The 13,920-nt window shown below is 43.8% G+C and overlaps 1 protein-coding gene and 1 long non-coding RNA gene across 3 annotated transcripts in view; one reads left to right on the top strand and one right to left on the bottom strand.

The window, feature by feature from the left end:
* Positions 1 to 3,233, bottom strand: part of LOC109317746 — a 14,413-nt gene extending 11,180 nt beyond the window's left edge. The window contains exon 1 of the long non-coding RNA XR_002103112.1: positions 3,197 to 3,233. This is a non-coding gene — a long non-coding RNA (uncharacterized LOC109317746). The remainder of the gene's footprint in view (positions 1 to 3,196) is intronic.
* LOC109317736 (myosin regulatory light chain 2, smooth muscle minor isoform-like) lies at positions 3,151 to 13,920 on the top strand. 2 transcript variants are annotated; one of them, XM_019546569.1, is made up of 4 exons: positions 3,151 to 3,245; positions 8,926 to 9,124; positions 9,316 to 9,477; positions 13,407 to 13,920. In XM_019546569.1, the coding sequence occupies exons 2-4, from the start codon at positions 8,941 to 8,943 to the stop codon at positions 13,577 to 13,579; spliced, it is 519 nt and encodes a 172-aa protein (XP_019402114.1). In that variant the 5' UTR covers positions 3,151 to 3,245; positions 8,926 to 8,940; the 3' UTR covers positions 13,580 to 13,920. The 2 variants fall into 2 exon arrangements, with proteins under 2 accessions (XP_019402114.1, XP_019402108.1); XM_019546563.1 differs by lacking the exon at positions 3,151 to 3,245 and adding an exon at positions 6,241 to 6,261.

The following is a 13,920-nucleotide window of genomic DNA, read 5'->3' as shown; positions in this document are numbered from 1 at the left end:
TCCTTCTGTATTTCCTTAGTCCACCTTGGTCTTTACAGCTTTGAATAATTTGTGTCATTTACCAATTTGGCCACCTCACGATGCACCCCCTTTTCCAGATCATTTATGAACATGTTAAACAGTACTGGTCTCAACATATATCCCTATGGGACCAAATTGTTTACTTTTGCCCATCCCCAAAACTATTTTTAAACCTACTCTTTGTTTCCTATCCTTAAACCAATTTCAAATCCATAAGTAGGCCTTCTCTGTAATCCCATGGCTACCTAACTTCATTAAGAGCCTTTAATGACCTTGTCAAAGGTTTTTTGGAAGTCTAGATACATTATGTTAACTGGATCACTTTGATCCACTTACTGGTGCCATGTGATCCCCCTGCGACCAGCCTTGCTGCCCGGGGGGGAGGTCCCCCTGCAGCTGATTTCACTGCCTGGGGGGAGTTCCTCCTGTGGCTGGGCTGCTTCCGGGAGCAGCTGCAGCATCGGCTGATGCTTGCAGGGTGTGGGTACCCGTGCTCACACCTGCCCCCCCCCGCCCATCACCTAAGTGGTGAGCACAGCTGGTCAGGGGGTGCATCGGTGCTCTCAGGGGGTGCACGGACAACCCTGTCCACCCCCTCTGTGTTGCCATTGCTTATTGACACCCTCAAAGAACTCCAGTAGGTTGGTGAGGCATAATTTCCCTTTGACAAACCATGTCGAATCTTCCCTAACAAGTCATGTTAATCCACATGCTGAACAAGTGTTTCAATGACCACTAGTTCCCTAAGTCACCTCTAGAGCCTTTTTTAAATATAGGATTCACATTAGCAACCCTCCAGTCCCCTGATACCAAGGCTGTTTTTAGTGATATGGTATATACTACAGTTAGGAGTTTGGCAATATCCAATCTATGCTACTTCAGGACCCCAGAATGAATGCCATCAGGTCTTGGTGATTTGGTACTGATTCTTCTACTTTGAAATGTAAATGGATATTTCAGCAAACAATCTTTATCAACCACTCATGGACCATCTCCTCAATGTTTTTCATACAATTAAGTTAGACTTCCTTGCTTGCTATTATGGCTGTCATTTTAGCAACACAGTAAAATACAGTAATGAGAAACAACTTAGTGATGCATTTGATGAAAATTAAAGAAGATATAGGAAATGAGTTATGGTAGTAAGGTCCTAACAATGTACGTTCAACTATAACAATGATTCAGAATGCTCTTTGTGTATAATTCCTATTTTCATCCCACTCCACAACTTCCTGAAATCCAATCATGCGGTTTGAGTTGAATATGCAAAATGTAAATACCCAGCCTTGGAGTCCATTAGAAAAATTCCAAAAATGCAGAAGCATTTGGAGCCCATATAAGCCACCAACTTCCCCCCACCACATTTCAGCTCCTAGCCTCAAGGGAGATACTAACATGAGAAACAATCGTTCAATTTAAAGAGGTCATTACAGGGATTGTGCCACTATTAAACAGCATTACTGAGGACAATAAAAGGAGTTTATGCTTTCACTTCCTATTTTTATGTACTACAAAGATGGCTTGAAGGGCATTTTACCCTTTTTTTTTTCTTTTTTTTTTAGGTATTCCTAAATCTTGCTTATACTAGGAGTCTTAATTGAAAGACCCAGATATGTGAAACTGTTTCTCAGCACTTAACTGAATAGCTGGGAGCTGATTCTTTTAACACAAGGTCTTTTCTCCCACATGGATGAAAAGGGAAGAAAGTCTGAATAAAAATAAAAATTACATGACCCCTGTGGTATTCAGGTTTCTTTCCCATAGTATCCATGAACCTGCTAGCTCTTTCTTCAATCACCTGTAGCGATTTCCAGAAAAAAAAAGGTTGGTAAGGTTTTAATTTTGAGTGTATAAAAAAATAAGTGTAAAAAGCAACAATGTTGTGAAGAAACCTCTCAAAACTTTTGCACTACTGGTTTAAAAAGGGAAGAAACATACAGTTTTTTCTTCTGCAAGTCATCCTTCAACTCAGCTATCAATTCCAGTTGTTACTCATTACAACTTGGTTTCCAAAGGTTTCCATTGAAAATATTTAACCTCTTGCATAAAAGTTAACTTTTCTTCCAAAAAAAGAAAAAAAGAACGCTCTCTTCAGCCTTCATCTGCTTCGGTCTGCATTAGAAGACTATTAGTCCAACCACCTGCTCAATGCAGGATTGCTTGGTCTGCATCCCTAGGCATTTAGAGCACTGCGTTAGTAGACTAGTACTCCAACCACCTCCGTGCCGGATAATCAAAACAGTGGTTCTCAACCTGTTTTGTACCAGGTCTCATTTGTAAACATCAATGGCCAGTCCCAACCTAGTGCCCCTCATGCCAGACCCACTGGCCCCCGCCCCCAGTGCATGGGCCAGAAGTGGTTATGTGGGGCAGGGGGGTTGCACATGGAGCACGGCAGGCCTCAAGCACCCCCATAAGGCTGAAACTGTGCCAGCCTGCAAGGGAAAAGCCAGTTTCCCACGTTTTTCTCCTTTAAAGGTAAATCCATTTTTAAAGTTTGTTGGTGACCCTTTCCAATAATCCTGTGACCCACTTTTGGGTTGCGACCCACAGATTGAGTGAGACATAGGTGGATTAATGCATGGGCCAGCTGGGTATCACGTCCTACTCCGACTGCTGCTGCTGCCAGGGATGGGGCCCGTGGTGGTGGGGCAGCGTATAGGTCGGGGGGGGGGGGCCTGGAGCCCCCCAGTGATTCTTAACCCGCCCCGCACAACCCTTCTAGACAGAGGCTTATAAAACCTGCACTTAAAACTACCAAGGCCAAAGCTCCCGCCACCTCTGTAGATATGCGCATTATTTATTAGGATGCTTCTCCTCGGAGGCCGGTCTTGAGTCTCCCGCCCACTTAGGTCCGGAGCTTGGAAGGGGGCGGGACCATCCCCACTAGCCACGCCCCCTCCTCCCGCTTCGGTAGAATACGGCAGTGGACTGTACCAAAGCACCGCGGAGGGTGGCGCGATCTAAACTAATTCCCCTGGGACGCTGGGGAGTGGGGGATGGAGGCAGAGTAAATAGCAAAGGTCCTGCTGAATAGCTCCCGACCTCTCCCCTGCTGAGCCTGTATCACTGCCCCGTTCCTCTCGGAAATGGTTGAGCCTGTCGCTTCCCCTTTCCCCCCCAGCCACGCTCGGTGGTGGTGCGTTCCGGAAGCGCAGGGCAGCGGCGGCAGTACCGGGTGCTCGCGCTCCTAGTTGGACCTGATTCTCAGCTGTGGCCGTAGGGTGAGGCTGTGTGGTGGTCCGGTGGGGGCGGGGCCGGGCCGGGGGAGAGGGGGAATTAGCCAGCCAGGGAGCCCAGGGGTCCGCTCGTAGAGCGCATGCGCGGGTGGTAGCTTCACGTCATTGTTGTCGTCAACTTAGGGGGGAAGTAAAATGGCTGACCTGGGCCAACCGTTGTGGCAGACCCTGCTGGGGTACGTTACGAAGTGCTCCCTCAGTCTTCTCTTCGGCAACTAAACACGCCTAGTTCCCTCAGCCTGGCCTGGCAAGCTATGTCCCCCAGTCCCGAGCCGTTTTCGTTTCCTTCCACGGCTCTGTCAAACTTGTGCATGTCCTTTCCGTAGCAGGGGGCCCAAAACTGGACACAGGACTCCAGATGTGGCCTCACCTGTGCTGAATAGAGGTGAAGAGTCATTTCCCTGGCCCTGCTGGCAGCGCTCCTGCTAATGCAGCTGCTGCACTCCTCACCACAGAGGAGTGCTGCTTGCAGGATGGTGGCCTGTTGGCCACCTTCAGAACAAGGCAGAGTGAATGAAGCATGTGGTTTTTGAAGGAAAAGGCTTTCGTGAGAAGTTTAGCCTCTGCATTTATCAGTTTTGAGTCATTGCAGGCTAGGGACAGGAACTGCCTGCTCCAGGCCCTGTCTTGGGATGTGCTTCAGTAGCGCCACCTGCAGGCTCTAGCCAGGCATTTCTCAACCTATGGGTCATGACCCAAAAGTGGGGCAAGAATATATAAAGGGGTCATGAACAAACTTTAAAAATGGTTTCTCTTTTAAAGGAGAAAAGCATGAGAATCTCTTCCCCCCCTTCCCTCACAGGCTGGCAGACTTCCAGCTTGCAAAGGGCTGCTTGGGGCCCCTCCTGCCTGACACACCCACCCCTGCCCCATGTATTCCCTGCCCCACACATTAGGGGGGCTGGGGGCAGCAGGTTGCGAGTGAGGGGCACTGGGTTGAGACCGGCCATTGATGTTGACAGATGGTCCTGGTACAAAAAGGATTGAGAACCACTGCTCTAGCCCACTTCAGGAAGTAAAGGAGGAAGGGATATTAGAGGGAGAGTTTCTTGCACCAGCACAAGAAGGTTGTGCTGTTGTTTCTCATAGAGGTGCACCAATACATTGGTTCAATATCGGATTGGCACCGATATAAATAAAATTGACTACATCAGAAATTAGCCTGATGTGGCCAATAAATGGCCTGTGTATCCACGCAGCTGCAGCACAGCACGTAGCCAGTGAGGAGCATAGCCTGGCAGCTTGGAGAACTGCATGCAGGTGGTAAGTCTGTTGTGGTGGGAGGGAAGGGGCATGGGGGGACAGATCAAGGCCCCTCCCATGAGAGAGGGAGTGGGGCAGGGGCTGGTGCAGGCACTGTCCAGCTGTGGTGGGGAGGGGCAGGGCATAGGATGGAGCTGTGATTTGTCTGGGGGGCGCAGGCTGCTGTGGGCTGGCGTTGGGGCTGCACTGGGCTCTTTCTTGCAGGGGCTGGACCAGGGTGCAGTTGGGGTGGGCAGCGGCAGCACTGGGAGAGGGGTTGAGGAGGGCTATGCCTCCCTCCCCCGTATTCCCCTCTAACGCTCCTGCCACCCACGCCAAGTAGAGTCTGTCCCAGCCTCCACTGGGAAGAGCCCAGCGCAGCCCTGGCCCTAGCCCACAGCTGCAGCATGCCCTTCCTCAAGCAGATCTGGGGAGCATATGCTGTCTATGCCCTCCCGGGGTGGACACAGCAGCGGGAGCCACCCCCCACACCCCCCAGATGAGCTGCAGTTCCATCCCACGCCCAGCCTCACCCCAGCTGGGTAGTGTCTGCCCCAGCCCCACTTCTTCCCTTAACTCAGGGGCCTCAATCTGCCCCCTCTCCTTCCACCACAACAGACTTACCAGCTGGCCACTGCTCTTCAAGCTGCTGGGCTGTGTATTAGAAATCAGATCGGTATTGGCCGATATGCTGCCTTAAAAATCAGCTATCAGTATCATCCCCCAAAATCTGTATCGTTGCACCCCTAGTTTCTCAGGGCTGTGGTTGTACTTGGCGCATGGGCTCCTCACCCACTGAAACAACTCTAACACCCTAACCTAACCTGCCACAAGGGAATCCAGAGAACCACGGCAGCCCATGTCTGCTTCTATGAAATGTGGTTAATATACACTCCAGAGAGCCCAGATAGAGGGAAGCAGACCCGCTACAGAGGAAGGCAAAAGCCCCCACAGTTGATGCCAATCTGGCTATAGGGAAACATTTCAAACTGAAGGGGGAGAAGACTGCCCCTCACACACTCCCCTCTCCTGTTCTTCCTTGCAGTTCTTCTTGCCTCTTGTGCTGGTTCGGAACAGCCCCTGCTAAGAACAGGAATTGTTACAACTGGAGCTGTTTGTTGTGCTAACTCCGTGCAGGGTATAATGTAAAAAAACCCCTGAAACCGTTTGTTTCAGTTTGTGAGGAGCCCATGTGCCAGGTACAACCGCACAACCTTCTTGTGCCTGATGCAGGAAACTCTCTCCCTAATCTCCCTTCCTCTTTGGCTTCCAAAGTGAGCTAGAACCTACCAGTGGAGCTACTGAAACACGTACCAGCATGGGGCCTGGTGCAGTCAGTTCCTGCCTCTAGCCTGTAATGACTCAAAACTGATGAACCCCAGAGCTAAAATAATTGAAAGTAGTTTGTTTAAAGACCACATGTTTAATTTTGCATTAATCTGAAAGTGACCAACGGGCATTGTCATAAAAGCATTATTGCTCTGTCTTGCGTGAAGTACTTTAACATTTCTAAAGGTCTGAAAGTTCATTTCCCTCTAATTGCCATCAAAGTTGGGTTGGTTAGTTTGAGAGAGGTCAAAGAGGGAGTGGTTCTTAAGTGGGTGTGTGGGTGTGTATATTATTATATATGCGTGTCTCATGAAACCTGATTTTGCTTTAGAAAACAAAGTGCTGAGCATCCAGCAGCTCCCACTGAAGTTCAGTTTAGGATTGTTTTGTTTGTAGAATTAACTTGAACTCTCACTTGGACAGGATGGAGGTGAGAGGGTAGTACCATGTTCATAAACCTTTGATGCTTAGTACTTCTGTGAGCTTGGGGTTGAATGGGGCTGCAGACCAAAGCTGAGATGTTGTTGCTAGTTGTGCTGGTAACCAACCAACTTTGAAGGCTGAGCTAATGAAAGTCTGGCAGTCCTCAGTGCCACCGCACAAATGTCACATGCACATGAAAGGAATGGGGAAGAAGCCTAGACCTGCTTGATTTACTGCAGCCAGGGATATTTATTCACAAGTCATAGCAAGATGCATGGTTGAATGCAGCGCTAGAAAGGACACAAGTGAAGAGCATGGAAAGTGAATTAGCTCAATTTTCATCTTGTAGTATGGTTCAGATTCCAGGTGAGATCCGCCAGAGTTAATTATCCAGTGAAGACGTCTGCGCTGTTGCTTTGAACATTTTGCTTGGGAGACTAGTGAAAGCACTTGAAAGCACATGCTTTCCCATGTTGCTTAGACTGGTAACTGGTTTGTATTTAGGTCAGGGGTATCAAACTCATCTGGCCTCACAGGCTAGATATGGGGAGCAGGCCTGGTCTGCAGGCTGGTTAGGGTCCACAGACTGGCCTTGCATGCCAAATCCAACATACAAGGCCAGTATGATTTGGATACTATGTACAGTGTGCTGCTTGCAGTTCACAAGCTGACTTCAGCCTGTGCACCTGTATGCTGTATGCACCAGCCTCACATGCAGCTCATAGGGCAGGTCTGGGGTGGGCACAGGGCCAGTCTGGGGCATGTGCTGCATGTAGCACCTACACCATACTGGGCCCACAGACTAGCTCCAATCTGGACTAGTTCTGGCTCCAATGTGGAGGGCCAGACTGGCATGGGGACTGCATGCAGTGCATGGCCCAGACCAACCCCACACTCTGGATTCAGCACGTGCGGCTGGTCCAGATCCAGCATGCAGGGCTTGTCTGGTGCAAGCGCCACATGGAGAGATACCTTACTGACCCCTTGTGATGTGTGCATACTGACTGAAGCCCCTGCTGCTCCACATGCCATATGCATGGGTGGGACTGGTGCATGCTACATATGGTATCTGAGGTTGGTCTCAGACCCACATACAGCACTATGGGCTGAATGATTGGCTCCTGAGCTGTATCTTTGACACACCTGATTTAGATGATTGTTTATTGTAGGGAGCTTCATTTTTTTTTTTCTTGTATGCTAGACCTGCCTATAAGCAAGCAAGTTTTAAAATGATAAAACCAAATAGGTATCTGCCACACACTGTATTTTAGTTAATGGATCTATAATGTGCAGCTTTTACCAGGTGTATAATTGAAAAAAGGATAGGCGAGAGAAGGAACAAAGATTGCTATCCAAGTCCAAAATATTAAATGCATAACACTTTCCAAGTATGAAATTGAGGTGCTTTCAAGTTTTCTTTGTGTATGAGTTTCTCTTCCATTAGCTGGCTAACTGAAGTGCAAGTCTCCTGGTCTAATCACACAGAGCTTTTGGGGAAGCCTTGACAAGATGAATGTTGCTTTGATGAATCTCAGGTCCATAGCAGTAGAGCTCTCTACCTACAGGTTAAAGTATCAAGAATTGAAATCCCCAACTCATAAATGTTTCCACGAAGGTTGAAATTGTTTAGGAGATTTCAGCCCCTGTGTCTCCAACGAGTGCAACCTTGTTGTTTAAAAAAAAAAAAGAAGAAATATTTGATTGCAAATATTTCAAGGTCTGGAAGCTATCTGGCAAAGAAACCTTCTTGTTTCTTTTTGTTGTACAATCCCACCCTACCTTGACTTACGTTGCACATCAAACTTTAACTTGGCAACTACAGTTTTCAAGAATACTAGCAAAGGTCAAAAAAGTAAAGTGTAGGACTGAGATTCATTTTGTACTGTGGAGATCAAGTGTGATTCACTGTAACAGTGGCATGCATTGTCTATTAAAATGTATATTAATTGCCAGACACTTTAACTAAGTATTTAAACTTGTGAGCTCTGTTTATGTATCTGAGTTTCTTTCCTGTCATTTGGATAACTGAGGTATAAGTTTCCCTCGTTAGTTATGTGATGCTTAGTCACTTACTTCATCTTACATAATCAGCAGATTTTGTAACACCAAACTGAAAAGTTCATAAAAGTACACTATTTCAAGTTGTCATAGGGTTTGAAACCAGGGAGCTTCACTGTAACTACTGATCCCTAGGAGTGTTGTCCAATATTGGCACAGCACATTTAATAAACTTTGCTTGTGCATGTTGCACAGTATATTTCTATTTATTTTTTTCTACTTGTTTTGTTCTTAAAGTTGTTACAAGGTTGTTAGGATGATAGTGAAATGTTATATAGTACAGGGAAAGGGGTTTAACCCTTTATCAGATCATTTCCAGTCTTGAGAATTCAGAAGATCTAATTATGTCAGCTTCTGTGTAAATCAAGCCCCCCTCATTTTTTTTAAGCTGAAGTCTTTGAATAACTTTTTGGTTGGAACCCTAGCTATCATTTTTATGTACTCATCTTTCTTTTCTGCTTTTCTGCACTTAGTAGAGAAGGGCGTATGTGGGATGAGTTAGGAAACACACCAGTACGTTACCCATTTTCTAGGCTATATAATATGTAACTACATTTTACTACAACAAGTATTAAGTTTGTGCTTTAATCATTGTACTTATTTTCTCCCCTAGAATCCAATAATCAACATGTCTAGCAAAAGAGCAAAGACAAAGACCGCCAAAAAGCGCCCTCAGCGCGCCACCTCCAATGTATTTGCAATGTTCGATCAGTCACAAATTCAGGAATTCAAAGAGGCCTTTAACATGATTGATCAGAACAGAGATGGCTTCGTTGACAAAGAAGACTTGCATGATATGCTTGCTTCCCTTGGTAATGTTCTCTGGTTATAAAATTGTTGCTTTATTAATAGGTATCTCAAATTATTCTAGTTGAATGAATGTAAAAAAAAATCATAAGCGAGAATTGTGAAAGGTATTTCAAATTACATAATATTGTATGGGTTGACAAATGCCTGCTGTGCTTTTTAAACTTAAAAAAAATAAATATTTTTTTACTTGTAGGGAAGAATCCAACTGATGAATACCTAGATGCCATGATGAATGAGGCTCCAGGCCCTATAAACTTCACTATGTTCCTTACAATGTTTGGAGAGAAGTTAAATGGCACAGATCCAGAAGATGTAATCAGAAATGCTTTTGCTTGTTTTGATGAAGAGGCAACTGGTAAGTGAACAAAATATCTGCTAGGATTGAACTGTAAAATCCTATAATCTAATCTTTTTGGATCATAGGCTTATTTCTGCACTGTTTTAAAAGCTGTGTTAGTCTGAAGTTAGGCAACAGGCAGGTAGAAATGCACCGGATGGACAAGTTGGTCTATAAGGGGCATCTTAACACTTTAAAAAAAAAGGCAAAAAAGTAAAGTAATGTTTCAGTAAATCGTCCAACTCCTGGATGACAAGTAGTAATAAGCATTTCACTTATTGAGCTGAAATGAAGATTGTCTCCCTTTGTGCTTATCCCTAAGCATTTCATACCAGCAGTAGTCCTGGAAAGGCCTGGAGAATAATATATGTGACTAGGGAATGTGCCAGCTCCCCAGAGTGTAGTCAGAGATACAAACACAAGTACTTGAGGAGGAGGAATTTGGCACAACAGGAGGCTGTTCAGGCAAAACCTTTTAGTATTCAAAAGGTAACTGAAATGTGAAGCTTGCTGTCTGAGCATAATGGACCTGGCCCCCTCTCCACTGCCAAACATGCAAGTCTTCCACATAGCCTGGAACTTCTACAGTATGGGATTTCAAAGAATGAGATATTTGTTGAAACTGCCTGGGCTTTTGTTCATGCAGTCATCTAGACTACAGTAATTCCTTCTCTGGCCTAGGTGCCAGTCATGTTGTGCCATCTGATAATCCTCTCCCTGAGCTGTTGCTCTGAAACTATCCCCCACTTTGGGAATTCTGTGGCTTCTTAGCAAAGTGACAGATTCTTCAGCCAGAGAATCAAAGTCCCAGGGTCTTGTTTGAGAGAATTAAAGAGGTCACACCTATCAGAACTGTTTCAAAATTTCTGCCAACTCGGACAGAAATCCCTGCCTTAATTTGTGTTTGGTTTATTCTTTCCAAGTTGTTTATAAAGGTGGAAATTTACCTTTTTTTCTTTTATCTTTCCAAATGAAAGCTGCAGTATTACAGTAATAACTGACAGTAAAGGATGACTTCACAGCAAATTCTGCAGCTATAATATTGCACTAGTCAAAATATTGGCTTCACTAGTGAGAAAACAAAACCCTGTAGTTATTTGAAAAGAAAGGTCCAGACTTCGTTAGCATACTCTGTTCTGTACCACAGATGTTAACACACCTGTAAGCTTATCTCAAATTGTCTACTATAGTATTTCAGTCTCATTTGTGGGTATGTACACTGAACATTTCAAAAGGTATTGTCCCATTTCAAATAGCTATTTTGAACTTTTATATTTTTGGCATCTTCTAGAAGGAAGGATATCCCCTTCCTTCTACAGTCCTTTAAATAAACAGCCCTTCTTTTGTAAGGTCTTTTCAAATAGCAATTTACTTCTTCCTTCCTTAGGGAAATATTCTGTTGTCTTCTACCCTGCCGTTTGTCTGGGCTAATTATTTTGTCTGCACAGGTAGTCTTGGATTCATCATGTCGTTCTCTGTGTATGCCAAAAGAGGTGTATGAATTAGGATGGAAAGAAAAAGTGCGTTAGAACTGTTAGTGTAATGATGCTAGTGTTATGGCGCTTCCTAGGTTATCGTAGTTGAAATAAATATCATCAGTTAGTTTGGAAGGTGATTCTAATTCAGACCATCTCTAATAACAAGACTGACTCTTGTTATCCTTAGATTTTCCTAGAGAAGTTTTTAATTTCATCTCCAGTTTCTATTATAATGATTTTACAGCTTCTAGCATTTTACACCATTGCTTAATTTTATACTGAAACATAAATTTAAATTTTAACCAGGAATAATTTGTTTAAACATTATTATATCCATTTGCCTTTTACTGATTGACTGTAAATCTGTTCTTCATAGTATCTTCTTGCACATATAGACCACTGTTGCTTTTGCGTTTTACTAATTTTATGAGTTCTGCATTTTCAAGGTGTTCTTCCAACTGTCTTGAGCCCTTTTTAAGTGGTTAATAGTAACCACTTAATGTGTGTTAACAAGGCTTTTTTTGGGTATTCTGTCAGTATGTTTTGAGTTCTGTTATCTCCCTAATATTCTTGATATCCTAGCACTGGGTACAGGGATACCATACCCAGTTAGCTCCATAGGTTTGATTACAAACTGCCTACCCACATGCAGTTGGTTTGAAGTGTTGTAGCCATGGTGACCCAGAAAATAAGCAAGACACATGGGTTTTGTGGTGATATCTTTTTTACTGGTCCAGCTGTTACATGTGTACTGGACTTGCCTACAGGAGATATTTGCTGCAGTTGCCTGATTAGCTCCGCAGTAAACGTCTCAGAGTCTACACATGCAGCCTTGTTAGGCCACAGGAAACAAATATACTCTGCAGTAGGATAGTACTTATAAATGTATTTAGAAGTACTATTCTGTTGCGGAATTTTTTTACTCCACAGCAGCACATTGTAGAGGTTGACAGGGCTGACTGGGGCCAAATGGTGCTTCACTGTGGGGGCTGCCTGCTGGAGTACCCTCGTGCCCCAGCCAGCTTCTCCGCAGCATGTTGAGTTGAGTCAAGCAGCCCCAGGCTGGCAGGTTGACTCTTCTGTGAGCTGAGGCTGCTCTAACCTGGCTCTACATGCCATGGTCCTAGGTACAAATTCAAATGGCGCACCTGAGAGCAATAAACTCCAATATGGTATGCGCTATGAATTGATTGTATGTATAGAGGTGCCCACTGAGGCACAGGCAGACAAAACTCCTACCACCAAGAAGTTGAGCTTTCCTTGAATGCTAATCCCTATACCTTTTTCTGAAATGGACTTGTCTTTATAAACTTAGAACAGATGGTTGTCTTCACTTTTTGAGGTGCTCAGTGCAATACTATGGTCCTTCCCTGACCCTGTTAAGGTGGTGTTCTTCTGCTTTTATGCAAGATACTGAGACACTTTGATTTTTTTTTTCTTTTGGGTAAGCAATGAGGGCCTCATATAAGTGGAGAAATAACAGCCTGTTAATTGACACATATAATGCATCTGAGTTTAGATTAAACCCCATACCTGTTTTTTACACGTGCTAGTTGTTTTGCTCCTCATATGGTTTTCTGTCCTTTAGTCTCCTCCAAACTTTGCTTGCTGAGGTTGAGTCCATTTTTAAAATGGAATCTATTTAATTGAGTTTTGGTTGTTTCTACAATCAGTTTGGCATCTATTTGTACGTTATATTCTCTGAACTACTTTGGAATCATTTGGCAGCTGGTTGCTCTCATCTACTTTAGTTAAATTAACAGAATTTTCTATTCAGGATCCAAAACCTGGACCTAGCATTTTTGTACCTCTGTTAACAATTTCCTCCATTCTTCTGTTTATCCCTTTTTACCACAAGATAAACAGCTATAGTTCTCCCATCTTCTCTGGCTTCCCTTCCATTCTGTTCCCCTTCTTTCTTCCTCCTGAGTTAACTTGCCCAGTCCTGTCTAAAAGTCTTTTTTTCAGTTATAAACCCTCTTCCTAGGCACTTGCCATTTGATTTCCCCTATATTCAAATAAATACCCAGTAGTAACAGAATGGGTATCAGTTCCCAGAGAAAACTGCCTTATTCAAAATAAAACATATAGTAGTAAAGTCGAGACAAATATGATCCTAAAAGCAAGTGACTCTATTTCTGTCTTTGCAACTTGCTTGTTTTTCCTTTTTAATTCTGTTTAAGGTACTTAACCACCTTTTAGTAATGCAGTATATCTCTGTAAATGGCCTTTAGGAATCTGTAAATTGCAGCAGAGTAGGCTTTTTTTTCCCGGTGAATTTGAACCTTTTGTAACACCCTACAAATTTATTCTGGCTTCTTAGTGTAAATGTGTGTCTATAGCAGTTTATTATGGCATACAATATCTTTAATATAACTCTGAACCCCCTCACTGTTGACACCTTTTGCTTTGGAAGATTTTTTGCAAACAAATCTTCTTAGTTGATTCCCTTTCTATATTACATCCTAGGGTTTATTCAAGAAGATTACCTGAGAGAGTTGCTGACAACAATGGGAGACAGATTTACAGATGAAGAAGTTGATGAGCTGTACAGAGAGGCACCAGTAGACAAAAAGGGCAATTTCAATTACATCGAATTCACACGCATCCTTAAACATGGAGCAAAAGACAAAGATGACTGAACAAAACTCCAGACACCTGCAGCTAGATAACTTTGTTTTCCACTCATGTTTATTTCTCAGGGTATTTTTCCTGGTAGAATCTGTTGCATGCATTTAGCTTTACAACTGTTAACGTTTCTTCATGTATTTCTGGATTACAGACCATTTGGGCAAACTTGCATCAATATAATCATACTGGAAATGGAAGGTCTGTATTGTAACAATACAGATTTGGTAATAAAAAATAAGTGACTGTGAAGGCCCAGGAAAAAATCGCAATGTTTTTAGTTTTAGGTGGATTTTTACATTTTTTTTATAACGTCATTTTGAAATAAAGATTGCTATTTAAGTAAAGTAGCTCA

This window comes from Crocodylus porosus, unplaced genomic scaffold, assembly GCF_001723895.1.
Source record: "Crocodylus porosus isolate Cpor-Errol unplaced genomic scaffold, CroPor_comp1, whole genome shotgun sequence".
Taxonomy (NCBI): Eukaryota; Metazoa; Chordata; order Crocodylia; family Crocodylidae; genus Crocodylus; species Crocodylus porosus.
Note: the sequence above shows the minus strand (reverse complement) of the source record. Positions and strands in the feature narration are given on the sequence as shown.

Excerpts from the sequence above, each read along its gene's own strand:
- LOC109317736 (XM_019546563.1), top strand. Across the intron at positions 9,125-9,315 it reads TGATATGCTTGCTTCCCTTG|GGAAGAATCCAACTGATGAA; the intron begins GTAATGTTCTCT and ends TTTTACTTGTAG. Across the intron at positions 9,478-13,406 it reads TTTTGATGAAGAGGCAACTG|GGTTTATTCAAGAAGATTAC; the intron begins GTAAGTGAACAA and ends ATTACATCCTAG.